Source organism: Pipistrellus hanaki (assembly GCF_964339955.1).
Source record: "Pipistrellus hanaki genome assembly, chromosome: 5".
Classification (NCBI taxonomy): domain Eukaryota; kingdom Metazoa; phylum Chordata; class Mammalia; order Chiroptera; family Vespertilionidae; genus Pipistrellus; species Pipistrellus hanaki.
In genome coordinates this window covers 77,063,712-77,082,140 of record NC_140507.1, presented here as the reverse complement: position 1 = coordinate 77,082,140, position 18,429 = coordinate 77,063,712, and the positions used below count along the sequence as shown (strand labels likewise).

Genomic DNA, 18,429 nt, shown 5'->3' with positions numbered 1-18,429 from the left:
GTCCCTTCCTATTGGTGCGCCTCCCTTTGGGGGCGGGACCTCTTTAAACCCGCGCTCTTGAATGGCTGGCTCCCTGGCGGCCCGTGACCCGGAAGCTCTCTGGGCAACATGGCGGCGCCCAGCGGCCAGATGTAACCGGCTCAGAGTCGGCTGCCGCCCGCGTTAGTAGGTAGGTTGTGTGTGGGGAGGCGAGCACCCGCTGCAGGGCTCCGGGGCGGCCCGTCTGGGCCGCCGGCGCCGGAGAGCGGCCCCGGGGGGCCCGGCTGCCGGGCCAGGGCACCGTGACCTTTGCGCTGCGGGGCGGAGACGTGCCGGGAAAGGCCGCTCTCCGTGGGTACCCACCTTCTCACGTCTTCAATCTCCCATTTTGCCGATGAGACAGCCGAGGCTCAGAGAGGTTAAGGCTGTCTCCAGCGGGCACGCCGCAGGAGGGCAGCTAGGCCGGAATTCGAACCCGCGTCTGCCGGTTTCTCCCAGCGACCCCAGAATCCTGGCAGCCAGCCTCAGAGCTGCTGTAGGTACACCCCGCGCGGGGTTCGGATTTGTAAATTACAGAGTTTTGTAGGAACTTGGTTCTTTTCCATTCCAGGGGTCTTGTCAGGCACCTGCCATATACCAGGTGTTGTCCCTGGTGCTGGAGAGGCAGCAGAGAGGAAGGAGGAAAAACCCTCCATCTCCTGGGGGCGAGGGTGGGGAGGAGCCAGACCTTGAACAAGTCAGCAATAAAAACGGACGGGTGATTTCAGAGGCTGGCAGTTGCTAGAAATGCATTCATCGGGCTGAGGGGGGCTTTGAACAGGGACTGAGGCTACTGTCAGGGAAGGCCTTCCTTCCATTCAAATATGGGCCTGAATGACTGGAGATAGCTGTGGTCTGATGGGGGGGGGGGGGGGGGGTTCCAAACAGATGGAAAAGCAAGCACAAAGGTTCTGAGACTAGAATAAATTTATCTTGTTTAAGAAACAGGGTAGCTGGAGTTATAAGAGTTGCGTTTGGTAGAGTAGACGCTGTCTGATTGTATCTTACGTGTGATATATCATTAATTTTAGGCAGAGAATACTGAATTCAGTTCACGTTTTATTTTATTTACTTTTTTTAAAAAAATAGTTTTTATTGATTTCAGAGAGGAAGATATAAAAACATCAATGATGAGAGAATCATTGATCGGCTGCCTCCTGCACGCCCCACACTGGGGATAGAGCCCATAACCCCAGGCATGTGCCCTGACCGGGAATCAAACCATGACCTCCTGGTTCACAGGTTGACACTAAACCACTGAGCTACACTGGCATAGAGAGTTAGAAACATCGATGAGAGAGAAACATCTATCAGCTGCCTCCTGCACACTTCCTCCTGGGGATGTGCCTGCAACCAAGGTACATGCCCTTGACTGGAATTGAACTTGTGACCCTTCAGTCCACAGGCCAACACTCAATCCACTGAGCCAAACCGGTTAGGGTGGTAGTTCAAATTTTTAAAAGCTCCCTATGGTCAGGGTGGGGAGACCTGACTGGAGGCGCACAAGGGAAGAAGTGGGAGGCTGGGAAAGAGGCCACTGGGGCGCTGGCCTGCAGATGGAGAGAAATGGATGCACTTGGGATCGGTGTGGCAGTAGTCAACAGAACTATTTAATGGATTACATGGGGGCGTGAGGGACACAGTGGACTCAGCAGTGACTCCTAGGTTTTAGGCCTGCGTAACTAGGAATCAGTGGTGTCATTGGCCAGGATGGGGAACAAACAAGTTTCAGCAGGGATATCAATTTAGCGCAAATTAAGTTTGAGACAACTGGGTATATGCAAAAGTGGCAATTAGGTACGAAAGCTGGAGCTTAGGCGATAAACATTTGGATCCATCAGCACATAGATCATCATTTCTCAGACTTTAGCACACTTAGAAGGAACCTGGACACTAGTTAAATGCAGATTCTGATTGAGTAGGGGGTTAGGGCTAAGATTTTGCATTTCTAGTAAGCTCTCAGTTGATAATACCAATGCAGCTGATTCCTGAAATACATTTTGAGTGGCCAATGTTTAAATTAGGGTCTTGCCCTAGCTGGTTTGGCTGAGTGGGTAGAGCATAGGCCTGAAGGGTCCTGGGTTCGATTCTGGTCAAGGCACATGCCCAGATTGTGGGCTTGATATCCAGTGTGTGGCTTGCAGGAAGCAACCAATCAATGATTCTCTCTCATCATTGAAGTTTCTATGTCTCTCTCCCTCTCCCTTCCTCTCTGAAATCAATAAAAAAACTTTTTAAAAAAGAAAATAAAAAAATAAATTAGGGTCTTAATCTTGGCTGCGTGTGAGAGTCATTGGGGTGTGCTAAAATGCTGGTGCGTAGGCCCTGCCTCTAGGTATTCTGATTTAATATATCTAGGCATGGGGATTTTAAAAATATATATATATTTTATTGATTTTTTACAGAGAGGAAGAGAGAGGGATAGAGAGTCAGAAACATAGATGTGAGAGAAACATCGATCAGCTGCCTTTTGCACGCCCCCTACTGGGGGATGTCCCCGTAACCAAGTTACATGCCCTTGACGGGAATCAAACCTGGGACCTTTCAGTCTGCAGGCCAACGCTCTATCCACTGAACCAAACCGGTTTCGACGGCATGGGGATTTTTTTTTTTTTAATATATTTTTATTGATTTTTTACAGAGAGGAAGAGAGAGGGATAGAGAGTTAGAAACGTCGATGAGAGAGAAGCATCGACCAGCTGCCTCTTGCACACCCCCTACCGGGGATGTGCCCACAACCAAGGTACATACCCTTGACCGGAATCGAACCTGGGACCTTTCAGTCTGCAGACCGACAAACCGGTTTCGGCGGCATGGGGATTTTTAAAAGTATCCTAGATGACTCTAATATGAACAAAGTTTGAGAACCATTAGAGCTGCCTATAGGAGATAGAGGAAAGGAGCAAGTTGAATGATACCTCAGAAGTAGACAGACAAATCCAGAATGTGGGATACCGCAGCCTTATTACTCAAAGTGTAGTCTCCAGTCCAGCAGCATCAGCATCGATCGAAAGCTTGTTAAATAAGCAACTGAGTCTAGCTCCACCCCAGAGTTGCTGAATCGGAATCTTTCTTTTAACAAGATCCCAGTGATTTGTCTGTCCATTCAAGTTTTTTATATATATATATATATTCTATTGATTTTTTTACAGAGAGGAAGAGAGGGATAGAGAGTTAGAAACATCGACGAGAGAGAATCATCGATCAGCTGCCTCTTGCACACCCCTGCTAGGAATGTGCCCACAACCAAGGTATATGCCCTTGACCGGAATCGAACCTGGGACCTTTCAGTCTGCAGGCTGACGCTCTATCCACTGAGCCAAACCGGTTTCGGCTGTCCATTCAAGTTTTCAGACGTTGTAAACTTTAGAGAAGGAAGTGGGTCTTGCCAACTAAGTGAGAAACAGGCCTGGGTGCTAGGAAGAAAATCAGCAGTGTCAAGCAGGTGGGAGGAGGGCCTCACCAGTGCCACATGCTTCTGAGAAGTAATGACTGGTTTGGTAAGTATAGAACATCAAGGGTGGTGTCAGGGGAGTGGTGGGGGCAGCAGCCGGGTTGGAATAAGTGGAACATAGTATGTAGATACCTCTGAGGATAAAACGTTTTTGTAAAGGTAGCAGAGATGTGAAACAGAGGCCGGAGGGAGACTTCAGGTCAAGGTAGGAGCTGCTAGAGAAAGTTTAATGCTGAGGATGATCTAAATACTTCCCAATTCATTTTAAGGGGCCAGCATTACCCAGTACCAAACCAAACAAGCACTAAAAGAAAACTACAGACCAGCATGTTTTATGAATATGGACACAAAAATCCTCAACAAAAGACTTAACAATCCAAAATTTAGTAACATATAAAAAGGATTATATGTGTGTGTGTGTGTGTGTGTGTGTGTGTGTGTGTTTAAAAATGAAATACAAGTACATTTAACAAAAGAAAAGACTGGCCGAGACCGGTTTGGCCCAGTGGATAGAGCGTCGGTCTGTGGACTGGAGGGTCCCGGGTTCGATTCCAGTCAGGGGCATGTACATTGGTTGCAGGCACAAACCCAGTGGGGGGTGTGCGGGAGGCAGCTGGTCGATGTTTCTCTCTCATTGACGTTTCTAACTCTCTGTCCTCCTTTCTACTCTGTGAAAAGTCAATAAAAAATATATTTAAAAAAAAGAAAAAAAAGAAAAAGAAAAGACTGAAAACTATAAAACATTGTTGAGAGAAATTAACGATCTAAATAAATGGAGACAAATAAATAAAGACATAGCCTATGTTTGTGGATCAGAAGACTTAACATTATTTTTAAGATAGCAATAGTCCCCAAATCAATCTCCAGAGTCAATACAATCCCTATCAGAATCCCTCTGGCTTTTTACAGAAATTGACAGCTGATTCTAAAATTTATATATAATTGCAAGGGACTAGGAATAGTCAAAATAATCTTATAAAAGAAGGACAGCCGAAACCGGTTTGGCTCAGTGGTAGAGCGTAGGTCTGCGGACTGAAAGGTCGCAGGTTCAATTCCGGTCAGGGACATGTACGTTGGTTGCAGGCACATCCCCGGTGGGGGGTGTGCAAGAGGCAGCTGGTCGATGTTTCTCTCTCATCGACGTTTCTATCTCTCTATCTCTCTCCCTTCCTCTCCGTGGAAAATCAATAAAATATATTTTTTTAATAAAATAAAAATAAAAGGACAAAGTTGGACTTACAGTTCCTGAGTGAGAAAACTACAATAACCAAAATTGTGTGGTACTGGTATAAGGTTCAACATAGATCAATGAAAATAGAATTGAGAGCCTAGAAATAAACCCTTACATTTATGGTCAATTGATTTTCATCAGGAGTGCTAAGACTGCCGGGACCGGTTTGGCTCAGTGGATAGAGTGTCGGCCTGCAGACTGAAAGGCCCCGGGTTCGATTCCGGGCAGGGGCATGTACGTTGGTTGCGGGCACGTCCCCAGTGGGGGGGTGCAAAAGGCAGCTGATTGATGATTCTCTCTCATCGATGTTTCTAACTCTCTATCCCTCTCTCTTCCTCTCTGTGGAAAATCAATAAAATATATTAAAAAAAAAAAAAGTGCTAAGACTGTAAAATGTAGAAAAAATAATATTTTCAATAAACAGGCCTAGGACAACTGGATAGCCACTGAAGTCAACCCCTCTGTCACACAATGCACAAAAATTCAAAGTGGATCACAGACGGAAATGTAAGAGCTAAAAGACTTAGAAGAAAGAGAGAGGTAAATCTTTATAACCTTGGGCTCGGCATTTTTTTTAGATACATCAAAAGCAGAGCTATAAAAGAAAAACGTTCATTGGACTTCATCATAATTTAAAACTTGTGCTGTAACGATAACAAGGAAGGGCAAAGAAAGCCTAAAGAGTGGGATAAATTATTTTTAAATCATAATGGTCTGGTATCCAGGATATATAAAGAACTCTTTACAACTCAATAATTCAAAAGAAAACCCATTTATTTTTATTTTACTTTATACATATATATTATATATATATGTAAATATATTTTATTGATTTTTTTACAGAGAAGAAGGGAGAGCGATAGAGAGTCAGAAACATCGATGAGGGAGAAACACCAATCAGCTACCTCCACCCCTCTTACCAGGGATGTGCCTGCAACCAAAGCACACGCCCTTGACTAGAATCAAACCCTGGACCCTTCAGTTCACAGGCCAATGCTTTATCCACTGAACCAAACCAGCCAGGGTTTTATTTTATATTTTTATTGATGTTAGAGAGGAAGGGAGAGGGATAGAGAGATAGAAACATCAATGATGAGAATCATTGATCAGCTGCCTCTTGCACACCCCCCACTGGGGATCGAGCTTACAAGCCAGGCATATGCCCCTGGCCAGAATCAAACCTGGGACCCTTCAGTCCGCAGGCCGACGACGCTCTATCCACTGACCCAAACCGGCTAGGATGAAAACACTTTTTTTTTTTAAATGGACAAAGTATTTAAATAGACATTTCTCCAAGGAAGATACACAGTGGCCAATAAGCACATGAAAAGATGCTCAAAAATCATTAATCATGAGAGAAATGCAAATCCAAACCTCAAAGGAAATACCACTTCACACTCAGTAGGATGTCTGTAGTAAAACAGACAGTAAGTATTGGCAAGGATGTGAAGAAATTGAAATCCTTATACATTGCTGGTGGGAATGCAAAATGGTGGAGCTACTTTGGAAAACAGTTTTAGGGGATCCTCAAAATATTAAATAGAGTTACCACATATCCCAGCAATATGACTTGTAAGTGTATACCCAAGAGAAGTTAAATACATGTTCATACAAAAGCTTCTACGCGAATGTTCATAGCAGCATCAGTTATAGTAAAAAAGTGGGAACAACCAAATGTCCATCCTTTGATAAATGGATAAATAAAACATCTATAAAATGGGAATTTTTTGGCAATTAAAAGGATGAAGTTGCATACATGTTACAACATGGATAATCCTTGGAAACATGTTAAATGAAAAGTGTTAGCCAGATAAGAACATATATCCTATGATTCCATTTATATGAAACCAGGTGCCTGGTGCACAAAATTTGTGCACAGGTAGGGTCCCTAGGCCTGGCCAGCAATCAGGACTGATCCGGCCTTACAGCTGCTGGCCAGGGCTTTCCTTTGTTTCGCACCACCCCCTGGTGGTCAGTGCACGTCATAGCAAGTGATCGAACTCCGGAGGGGACTATATATATATATATATATATATATATATATATATATATATATGTGTGTGTGTGTGTGTGTGTATAGACTAGAGGCCAGATGCACTAAGATTTGTGCAAGAATGGGTCTTCCTTCACCTGGTGCCAGCACCGCCTTCGCTCCGCCTGGAGCTGTCTTTCTGCCTTCATTCTGCCCAGAGTCACCTTTTCACTCTGGCCTGGAGCCGCCTTTCCACCTTCCTACACTGCCCAGAGGCCTGGAGCAGTGAGGGCAGTCCTCGGGCTGCCGGGTGCCTGCACATGCAAATTAACCTGCCACCTTTGTACGGTTAATTTGTATACTCACTCCTGATTGGCTGGTGGGCATCATGAAGATATGTTCAATTTGCATCTTTCTCTTTTATTAGTGTAGATGCCCAGAGTAGGCAAATTTATAGAGATGGTAGATTATTGGTTGTCTAGGGTTGAGGATGAAAGGAAATCAAGAGTGATGGTTAATGTTTTTGTTTTCATTAAGTTTTGTTTTCAGGGTGACAAAAATGTTCTAAAATTATATTACAGTGCTGGTTGCTGAATATACTAAAAAAAAAAAAAAAGATTGAATTTTATACTTTTTTAAATTAAAACTTCATTGTTTTTTTACAAATATTTTATTGATTTTTTTACAGAGAGGAAAGAAGAGGGATAGAGAGCTAGAAACATAGATGAGAGGGAAACATTGATCAGCTGCCTCCTGCACACCTCCCACTGGGGATGTGCCTGCAGCTGAACCGGGAACCTTTCAGTTCGCAGGCCGATGCTTTATCCACTGAGCCAAACCAGCCAGGGCTAAAACTTTATTGAAAGTATTACATATGTTCCCTTTCCTCCCCCTGAACTTTATATTTTAAAAGAGTGGACTGTATGGTGTGTGACTAAAGTTAAGAAATGCCCTCGTAGGGCCTTGCCCAGGTGGCTCAGTTGGTTTGAGCACTGTCCAATACACCAAAGGTTGCAGGATACATACCTAGGTTGTAGGTTCCATCCCCAGTTGGGACGTGTACAGGAGACAACCGAACAATGTTTCTCTCACATCAATATTTTTCTCCCTCCTCTCTCTAAAATCAATAAAAACATCCTCTGTGGAGGATTAAAAAAAAAAAAAAAAGACCTGGGAGGGAGGGTGGGGAACCTTGCAGCAAATTTCTCTAGATAGTGAAGCAAGGACCCTTGATTGTAACAGTCATTTCAGCTCCATCCTGTGGGTGAGGAAACAGTGGGTCTGGTGAGGCAGCTCTGCAGGCTGGAAAGTGTCCTCTGCCACGAGAGGGGTCTCTTCTCCATCAGCAGGCGGGTGCCAGGCTGACGCTGTCTCTTCTCCCTTGTCCAGGTGGTTGTCCAGGAAGCAGAGGCCTGAGCTGGGCCCACGCCACCATGCTAGCTCGGGGCCTCTCCCGGGGCTGGAGAGGCATCTGTGCTGCTGCCCTCACAGGAGCCCCCTTCCCTCAGGTAAGTGCCAACCAAGCAATCGTCAGGGCGGAGGGAGGGAGGGACGGGGCAGGCAGGCCTAGGATTTGGCAGGCAGGTCTAGAGTTTGCTCCCAAGCCTTTCAGAATCCACTCAATGAAGCCAGCTCTGGTGGGCATGTGTGTGTTGTGTGTGTGTGTGTGTGTGTGTGTGTGTGTGTGTGTGTGAGCTTGGGGCTGGCCGCTAGCCTGTCTGTTCTGAGGACCAATTTAATGCTTCTTATTTATTTTAAAAAGTGCTGGTGCCCACAGGTATGAGGGGGAATTTGAAAATAAGGATGTATGAACCAACCAGATTTGAGTGGTGACTCTGGGTACCTCCTACATCCACTTACAAGGATGTGGGCAGAAAATTAAACTTCCATCCCTTACCCAAAGTGATGACCCAAGGTGATCAATGGCCATAGATTGAAACAACAATGATGATGGTGTGATACCGTTAAAAGCTCTCCTATTGAGCCCTTTCTCTGTGCCAGGCCTTTTGCTATGCATTTAATGAGATTATCTCCTTTGTGCGATTACACTTCTTTTGGGCATTCTAGAGCTTCCTCTTTCGATTATGCACATACCACTAGTAGTATTATTTGCTTACACTTTCACTTTAAATGAATGTTTATTTGTTTTACATCACCTTATGTAAGCAAGACTTCAGGATGGCTGATGGGGGCAGCAGAGAAGAGACTCCAGTCCCAGCTCTGCTGCTCGGCAGCTGTGTTACACCAGGCATCCCACTTCACCCCAGTGGGCCTCAGTTTCTTCATCGGTAAAAGGGTACAGTAAGTACTCAACAATGCCCGGAACATAAGAATACTCAGTAAACATTCAGTTCAGATTAAAATAAGAAATTTGTTGTTTATCATCTAAAGTAGGGGTCAGCACAGTTTTTTTGTAAAGGGTCAGAGAGTAAATATTTTTGGCTTTGCAGGACACACAAGCTTCATCACAACTATTCAACTCTGTTACAAACCATTCATAATGAGCATGGCTGTGTTCCAATAAAACTTGACTGACAAATGTAGGCAGCTGTCTACTCTAACGTTGAATCCCTGTAAATTATTGTTTATTTCAGTATGCTTAATTTCTGACTGGTCCTTTTCCATGTCTTTGACATTCTCACTAAGATTCTTGAAAGTCTGGCTAAGTCCCTTGAAGATCTCATGAAAATCCTCGAGTAACCTTATAACTATGGTTTTGAATTCTGTATGCAATAGTTTGCGTTCTTCTATTTCTTTCATTTGTGGCATGTTTCTTTGTCTCTGCATTTTGGAGAGCTGCTATGTCTGCTGGAGTTGGAAAGTGGCCTTGTGTAGTAGGTTTCCTGTAGGACCCAGTGGTTTAGCCTCCCCAGTGACCTGATCTGGGCACTCGAGGTGTGCCCCTGTGTGGGCTGTGTGTATAGCTTTGTTGTAGTTGAGCCTTGATTGCTGTTTGTGTCATTGGGAGGAACTGACCCCCAGGCCAATTGGCTGTGAGGATGAGCTTCGACTACAGTGGGAGAGCTGCTGTGCAGGAGACAGCCTATGGAGCGGGACTTGCTTCAGTGGGGCTTTGGTGCTCACTGAGTCTTCTCCTTGAGTGTGTTGCTTCTGGATGTTTAGAGTTGTAATCTGATGTGGTCTGAGCTGTCCCCTGGGTGCACTGGCTTTGGGGCCTCCCAGGAGGTGCAAAGTCAGCCACTGCCTGGGTCACCTGGTGGAAGCTACAGAGATCTGCAGATTCCTTGTATTTGTATCGTGTTTGGAAGTGCCCAGCTGAGCCCCAGCTGTGAAGCAAGGCAAGCTGGTGCCGGTGCTGGGTCTTGGGACTTTTAAATAAATTATATTTTATTTTTTACAGAGAGGAAGGGGGAGAGAGTCAGAAACATGGACGAGAGAGAAACATCAATCAGCTGCCTCCTGCACACCAAGGTACATGCCCTTGACCAGAATTGAACCTGGGGAGTCCGCAGGCCAACTCTGAGCCAAATCGGTTAGGGCGGTCTTGGATAGACCTTTTATTGATAGGTCTGGGGCACTCTGATACCAGCTTTGGCTTGTTTGAGATATTTCAGCAGAGTCTGAAGCCTGAGCCAGGACAGGCCATTCATAAAGAAAAGCTGCTGCCAACGCTAGGGTAGTTCTGCACATTGGATGGGGCCAGGCTTCAGGGAATCACCGGGGTGGAGCAAACAGTGTTGGGGTCTCAGGTATGGTTGCCAGTCAGCCCTGGGACAGGAGAGGTCTTGGCAAACGAACAGTGACCCCTGTGAGCACCTCCATCTGATAGAAGATGCCAGACAATCCAGTTCCTCCCATATGTGCCTGGGTCCCCCAATGCCTCCTGGTACAGGAGCTCAGAGGTATTGAGGCCAAGAAAGTTCATACCCGGCTCTTTAAGAGGAACACCTGGGTCTCTGGCAGCCTCCAAGTCCCTCGGCCATAATCCCTGCTGGTTTTCACAGCCTGAAGTTACGGGGAGTTCTCTTCTGAGCTCTGGGACCCAGGGTGGGGGACCTGGTGTGGAGCTGGGACCCTTTGCTCCTCACAGCGGCCTCTGCAGGGATGATCTCCCTCTGGATTAACAAAACGCCATGTGTGGGTGTTGGACCAGCCCATTCCATGCCTCCACTCCTCCTACCAGTCTCAACATGCTTTCTTCTTTACTCTCTAGTTGTAGGACTTCCTTTCAGACAGCTTTCAGGAAGTTCTGAATGATAGTTGTTCTGTATTTTAGTTATAATTTTGATATGGTTGTGGGAAGCAGTGAGTACCGGCATTTACCTTGGCCGCCATCTTGGTTCCTCCCAAAATTCTAAAAGTTCTGAGGTTGCGTCATGACAAGGGTCTGTCCTCCTGTCTGGCCACACTTAGCTCTAGAGGAAAGAGATGTTACCTGTTTATTGTATTTCCTCCCAGACATATTTCATAGATGCAAAGTATGTATATCCATATAGTCAATTCTCATTCCTCACAGTATTTATGGTCTGTAAAATTGCTGCATACATTGAATTAGCGATTATTGAACCCTTGCTTCCAGGTGAAGTATGAGGTAGGGTTCCTGTGAGCCTCTTGTCATATTTTCCTCAACCAATCATTACATAACCTTATTGTATGCACATTTCTATTTAAAGGGACCTTATTTAATATGGATTGTTGATTAATTAACATTGAACTTACAGTCAACAGCACTGTAACTCATGCCTAAATGAAATTTATCTACCACATTTTTTTCTCCGTAACCAACAGCAGAGCCTTCTTGTAGGCAGGAGCGCTAAAAAGCACTTCTGTACCACGTTTGGGGACCATTTTCAGTAGCAAAATCACCAACAAAAAGATGTGAGAAACATGCACTAAGTAAGCCTCTGAGAGGACATTGCCAGTATGAGAGCCAAACAAGAAGGCAGAGCATCATCTTGTTCAGCCTCAGCCACAGGTGTCCACGAAAGACCAGGAAAGTGCCTGAGGGAGTTCTGACGTGGGGATTACACTTCAATTTTAGTGAGTAGGCAAAGTCAGAAATACGGAATCCGCAACAATGATGACCTACTATATGTAAGTTTGGGGATTTTTTTAATACATACTCTAAACAGTTTCACACCCTCCTTTTTTTAATTTAATGAAACACCTTGAAGATCACCCAAAGTAACACAAGACCTCCTCAGTGTGTCTTAGACAGCAGGTGTGCTCCTTGTTCAAGTCCACAGCCATTTGCTTTATCATTTCCTGGCTGATGCACATGGGGGCCGTTTCCACCACATAGCGGATGCACAGTTATTTGTGCAGGTATGTTTAGCGCTGTCAGATTAAATTATCAGATGCAGGATTGCTGCTACAGAAGGGGTGTGTTTGTCCTCGCAAAAACTGTCGAGTTGTCTCTGAAGAGGTTTTGCCATTGTGTCCTCATAGTCTGTAATGGTGGTTGATCTTGGATTTGGAACCGCAGCTTACCTCCTCAGAAGCCTTTAGGGATACCCTCTGGCATCTTTCCCAGGAAGGAGCAGGCCTGGCATTCCCCAAGGGGCACAGGAGGGAGCAGATGTCAGCAGGGATTCTCTGTCCCCAGGTTCCCTCCCAGGTCCCTCGAGGCCTCCACGGCAGCGCAGCCACCCACAGCTCTGACTCATCTCTGGTCCCGAGGCCACCTGAGCCCCCGCGGCAGCCGGCCAAGCCCCCGGCCCCGCACGAAGAGCTGTTTAGGCTGGCGCCAGAGGGGGCCCGGGACAAAGCCAGCTTTGTGCGGGCCGTGCAGAACTTCGGGCAGCACAATGTGCACAAGCGGGGCCACGTCGACTTCATCTACCTGGCCCTGCGCAAGATGCGGGACTACGGCGTGGAGAGGGACCTGGCCGTCTACAACCTGCTGCTCGACGTCTTCCCCAAGGAGGTCTTCCGGCCTCGCAACGTCTTCCAGAAGATCTTCATCCACTACCCGCGGCAGCAGGAATGCGGGCTTGCCGTCCTGGAGCAGATGGAGAGCCACGGTGAGGCCAGCAGGCTCAGGGCGGGGGCGTGGCTGCCGCCCACTGCTGGGCCTGGGCCCCTACATCCCTCTATGGCTCTCATGTGTGTCCTCTCTGTCCGCCTGCTCCCCACCCTCTCTTTCAAATCTCTTTTTGGCTCCCATCCCTTTCCTCTTTCCCTCTGACTTTTCCTTTACATTCTCTCGGATTCTGTCCTGTGGCATCAATTCCCTGACTTCTATTCTCCCTGTTTCTTGCTCTTTCCATCTGATCCTTGACATAATTTCCCCTTGGTCCTGGGCTCTCTATGGCCTCTGTCTGCCATGTCTCCCCTCTCTGCCCCCTCTGATGCTCTGTTGCCATCCACCTGGCACAGGGGTGATGCCCAACAAGGAGACCGAGTTCCTGCTGCTTCAGATATTTGGGCGCAAAAGCTACCCCATGCTCAAGTTCGTACGCATGAAGCTGTGGTTCACCCGCTTCAAGAACGTCAACCCCTTCCCTGTGCCCCGGGACCTGCCCACGGACCCTGTGGACCTGGCCACACTGGGCCTGCGACACATAGAGCCCGACCTCAGCGCCAAGGTCACCATCTACCAGGTATTCAGCCCTGTCTTCACTACCTGGGCCGAGCTCCCCTTTCCTCAGCTGAACCCTCTGTTCCATTTCTATGTCCCTCACTCCGACCCCTGCTTGACCTTTGACCTCTGCTCCTCCCTCCCTCCCTCCATGCACTGTAATCCAGGCACCTGCCTTCCTTTCTGTTCCTTTAGCAATCTGCCAGTTCCCTCCTTGGGTCTTTACACTTTACCCTCACTGTTTCCTGGGTCAGGAACACTCTTCCCTGGGGGCTTCACATTCTGCCTGTCTCAACAGCACTGTCCCTTCCTCAGGGTCCCCTTCCTGACCACCATTTCCCTGCACTGAGGTTGGTTGCTCAATCACTGTGACTCAGTTTCCCCTGTGTCTCCCAAGGCCCAGCACAGGTCTGTCACAAAGCTCAGCAGTTATTTGTTGAATGACTGAGTGAAATACTCTATACCCCCACCCATGTCCTGAGGGCCCCACTCATGCAAGGTCACACAGGGGATCCAAAGAGAGCCCCTCACAGCATTGGTCTTGTCATGGAGGCCAACCCTGAATAACAATTCCCTCAGAGCCACTGGTTCTAAGACAGAGAAGCTGGTTCAGCTCAGTGGATAGAGCAATGGCCTGCGGACTGAAGGGTCCCGGGTTCGATTCCGGTCAGGGCACATGCCCGGGTTGCAGGCTCAGTCTCCAGTGTGGGGCGTGCAGGAGGCAGCCAATTAGTGATTCTCATCATGGATGTTTCTATCTCTCCCTCTCCCTTTCTCTCTGAAATCAATAAAAATATATTTTAAAAATATATATATACAGAAAGGTGGAAAGCATGATAAAATCACTGACACTGCCCAGATTTAGAATGAAAACAATCCAAATATCCAGTAAGAGGAAATTGTCTTGCAGACTGTGGCACCTCAGTCAAAGATTTGGGGAAAAGGCAAAGTGAAAGGATGAAGTACACACAGTGGAATAGGCTATCTTCAGTGAGAAGGAGGGGATATAAAAGTGCATATACCTATCTGCCTATTTTCAGAAAAATAAATAATGCAAAGATGAGTCAGAAATGGGTAGAAATTATAACCTCTTGGCAGGCGAGGAGATGGGGTAGAGAACTGGAATGGAAGAGACATGGGTTTGTGGATTGGCAAACAAAATAAAAATGGGAGGGAGTAAACTACCAAAATTGGAAACAAAAATGGATATAGCTAGATACCTAATTGATAACATAACAGAAGAGGAAAAAATCTCCTCTGTCACTGTCATCTGACTGTCCATCTTTAGTGGCATGTATTCTAAAAAACAAGATCAGCAGAGAAGCCCTGAACTTGATGCCATAGCATTATAGTAGTAGTAGTAATATCAAAACTATTTATGTAAAAACCCCCACTATGTATATTGATGGACAAGTCAAATAAGTGCATGTATTACTGCTGATAGGAACCAAGATTTTTAGCATGAGAGAAAAAGATATGTAATTAAATGTTGTTTTTAAAAAACTCCATGGTAAAAATTTTTTAAATTTTTATTTATTGATTTTAGAGAGAGGAAGAGAGCAAGGGAAAAAGAGAAACATCTATTTGCTGTTCCACTTGTTTATGCATTCATTGGTTGAGTCTTATATATGCCCTGACCGGGGATCAAACCCACAACCGTGGCATATTGAGACAGCTCTAACTAACTGAGCTACCTGGCCAGGCATGATGTTAAATTTGAAATTAAAAATCAGTATAAATACAGTCAAACCTTGTTTCTAGTATGTCTCCAATCGAGTTGTTTTTAGAAAAAAAATGTCTCGTTTGTTGAATGAAACTTTGAACCAAACTTTGGTTTTTGACCTGACAGTCCTTTCATGCTAATACCTCATCATGACAAAGAGCATCTCTCAGGCAACAAACAAAGGAGAGAATGCAACAATTTTAAAACACAAAGAAGTCATCAAGAATGCTAATGTTGCTAAGGGTGGGAAAGAAACAAGGATCACAACAACTGAAGAGATAGGAAAACTTGTTGATTTGGATAACCAAAAAGCAGTTAGCCAGTCGTGGCATTTCAGAGGCCCTGATACATGAAAGAGCCAAGATGCTGCCTGCTGACTTAAAAGACACCCTGGAACAAGTGCTGAAAGTGATTCCTTTAAACCTCATAAGGAGTGGTTCGATAAATTTAGGAAAAGTAGTGTTTATTTATAGATTAAACAGTACATTAGACATGTACTGTATATAAGAAAGGTTAAAACGGAATCATTTGGGGATTAATTCAATTTACAGGATTTCTAATGGGAAAAATGATTCAGTTTTCCAACTGCTTTCCAGTCTTCTGGAATGAATTGAGTTCTAGAACCAAGGTCCCATTGTATCTTGTCCAATAAAAGGGCCCAAGAGTAAAACATTTACTTTTTTCCACCCCCCAAAAAACACTTTTAAAAGCATTTCTCCTGCTGAAACCGGTTTGGCTCAGTGGATAGAGCGTCGGACGGCGGATAGAGGGGTCCTAGGTTCAATTCCAGTCAAGGGCATGTACATTGGTGGCGGGCACATCCCCGGTGTGAGGTGTGCAGGAGGCAGCTGGTAGATGTTTCTCTCTCATGGATGTTTCTAGCTCTCTATCCCTCTCCCTTCCTTTCTGTAAAAAATCAATAAATTAAAAAAAAACACCACAAAAAAACATTTCTCCTGCCCAGGAATATAGCTCCGTTGGTTGAGCATCGACCCATGCACCAAGAGGTTGCACTTATCTGGTTTGCAGGCTCAATTCCCAGGCAGCCAATGTTTCTTTCTCACATCAATGTTTCTCTCTCTCCCCCGTCTCCCTCTAAAACTCAAAAAATAAATAAATAAAAATAAACTTAAAAAAAATTTTCTCCTAAAGGGGGTCAAATATATGGTGATGAAAGACTGGACTTTGGATAGTAAACAGATGATGTATCATAGAATTGTACACTAAAAACCTATATAATTTTATCAATGCCACCCAATAAATATAATTAAAAAAATAGTTTCTCCAGTGGCAGAGCATTACATACTTTCTGCATCTTGCCTTTTGCTGGTTTCACTTTATAATGCTTGGTGGTTCTTCTGTTTGTGACCACGGATCCAATGAATTTTTAACCTGAAAGGATGGATGATGTGTGCCAACAATTGTCTACTCTTAGATACTTTAGTCAAAACATATGTGCACTTTTTTTTGTTTGTTTATTCTCACCTAAGGATATTTTCCTATAGATAAGTTTAGAAAGTGGAAGAGAGAGGGAAGGACAGAGAGAAAAGTCCATCTGAGAGACACACGTTGATTGGTTGCCTCCTGTACACTCCTGACTAGAGCCTGGGCTGGGGAGGAGCCTGCAACATACCCTTGACCAGAACTGAGCCAGGACCCTCAGACAGCAGGCTAATGCTCAGTCCACGGGGCCAAAGCAGTTAGGGCTGCTCTTGTCATTTTAGAACCATCTGAAGTAAGTGCTGTTATTACCCCTGTTCTAATTGGAGAAACTAAGGCACAGGTACAGCAACTTGGCCATGGTCACACAGCCCGTGGCAGAGCCCAGATTTTAATGCAGGTGGGTGGCCTCCAGGGTTCCAGCTGTGTGAGCACCTGAAACGTTAGTGGTTATTATGCTGATCTGGATAGAAGTGAGGAAGGGTTGGGCTTGAGTGACATGTAGGCAGCCCAGTAGACAAGCCCAGAATTCGCTGGGGACCCCCTTCCCATTTCTCCCCAGTTCCTCTGTAGGAGGCCAAAAGCTTCCACCCCTGTTCTTTTTTGCAGATGGCTTCATCCAGAGACTCCACAGGTACAGCAGATCCCACTGAGCAGCATATTGTAGGTAAGGCCCTGCGTATAGAGCAGCTGGGTTCTCACGGGGCCTGCTGGGTGGGCTCCCTGGGCCTTTGGACTCAGCCAAGGCCCCTTGGGTATGCATGCTGCCACACCAGGTATCCAGAGTCCCGATCAACAGGCCGCCCTGGCCCGCCACAACCCAGCCCGGCCTATCTTCGTTGAGGGCCCCTTCTCCCTGTGGCTTCGCGACAAATGTGTCTACTACCACATCCTCAGAGCAGACTTGGAGCCCCCTGAGGAGAGGGTAAGGGCCCAAATGGTGAGGGGAGGGCTGTCACTGCCCTGAGGGCTCACAGATTGGGGTGGGGTGAGTTTCTGGTGATGGTAGGGAGGAGGCGGCAAGATCCTGAGCCTCTGACTCTGTCTGTACCCCTCCCCCCTCCCTGGGGTAGGAAGTGGAGGAGATTCCAGAGGAATGGAACCTCTACTACCCCATGCAGCTGGACTTGAAGTATGGTAGAAGCGCCTGGGATGACTATGAGTTTGACATTGATGAAGGTAAAACTGGGATGAGCAGGCTCCAGAGAGAGCATGGGATGAGGTGTGGCCTGTGGGGTTGAGGCAGACCTAGCAGGTGCCCAAATACACACACACCTGAGGGGCTCCAGGCCTGTCATTTCTCCATCATGGAGGGCCTCTGTGCTGGTTACCCAGTGTGATCAGAGCAGGGCCAAAGGGGGAACAGGCAAGTTATATTCTGGGGAGGAGCAGATGGGAAGTGGGAGGACTTTCCAGAGGAATCTTGAAGAACCAGGAGGCATCACACAGGTGAAGCATGGAATGGGCAGTCAGGCAGAGTGCATATCCTGTGGGAAGACTTGGATACACAAGAAAACCAAAAGGGAGCTTCAAGTCCCTGAGCTTGGCCTGGAAGGGGAGTGGGCTGCCGTCCCACTGCACAGACTGAGGGCCTGTCTCTCCCCACAGTGGAAGAAGGCCCCGTCTTCGCCATCTGTATGGCAGGTGCCCATGACCAGGCTACACTGGCCAAGTGGATCCAGGGCCTGCAGGAGACCAACCCAGCTCTGGCCCAGATCCCCGTGATCTTCCGCCTGACAGCGTCCACTGGGGAGCTCCTGGCATCCTCCTCAGGACTGGAGGAGCCCTGCCCGCCACCCCCCCAAGAGCAGGAGGAAGAGGAAGACAAAACGCAGCGACAGCAGCAGGGCCAGAGCTGAGGCCTGAGCAGGCACAGGGACCTGGACTGGTGTGGAAGCATGAGATGATCTTTGTACAGCAAATAAAAGTTTCCTGGTGTAGGGCTGTTATCCGGCAGTGTGGCATCCCTGCCCTTTTAATGCCTGGTGGCATGGCTTTTCAAGGGCTCTCCGGCATCCAGGACTGAAAGGTCAGATCCCTGGCCTCCCCT

At 46.6% G+C, this 18,429-nt stretch overlaps 1 protein-coding gene across 3 annotated transcripts; it reads left to right on the top strand.

Annotated features, from left to right (window-relative positions):
* Positions 1-59: 59 nt before the first annotated feature.
* ECSIT (ECSIT signaling integrator) lies at positions 60-18,328 on the top strand. 3 transcript variants are annotated; one of them, XM_084885974.1, is made up of 9 exons: positions 60-178; positions 383-514; positions 8,065-8,183; positions 12,242-12,659; positions 13,015-13,238; positions 16,989-17,046; positions 17,156-17,304; positions 17,453-17,558; positions 17,988-18,328. In XM_084885974.1, the coding sequence occupies exons 3-9, from the start codon at positions 8,109-8,111 to the stop codon at positions 18,236-18,238; spliced, it is 1,281 nt and encodes a 426-aa protein (XP_084742100.1). In that variant the 5' UTR covers positions 60-178; positions 383-514; positions 8,065-8,108; the 3' UTR covers positions 18,239-18,328. The 3 variants fall into 3 exon arrangements, with proteins under 3 accessions (XP_084742100.1, XP_084742101.1, XP_084742102.1); XM_084885975.1 differs by lacking the exon at positions 383-514 and having other exon boundaries at positions 86-169; XM_084885976.1 differs by lacking the exons at positions 60-178; positions 383-514 and adding an exon at positions 5,974-6,130.
* Positions 18,329-18,429: the final 101 nt, after the last annotated feature.

Coding starts and splice junctions, on each gene's coding strand:
- ECSIT (XM_084885974.1), top strand. CDS start 8,109: ATGCTAGCTCGGGGCCTCTCCCGGGGCTGGAGAGGCATCTGTGCTGCT. Junction 8,184..12,241: donor CAGGAGCCCCCTTCCCTCAG/GTAAGTGCCAAC, acceptor CTCTGTCCCCAG/GTTCCCTCCCAGGTCCCTCG. Junction 17,305..17,452: donor TGGAGCCCCCTGAGGAGAGG/GTAAGGGCCCAA, acceptor TCCCTGGGGTAG/GAAGTGGAGGAGATTCCAGA.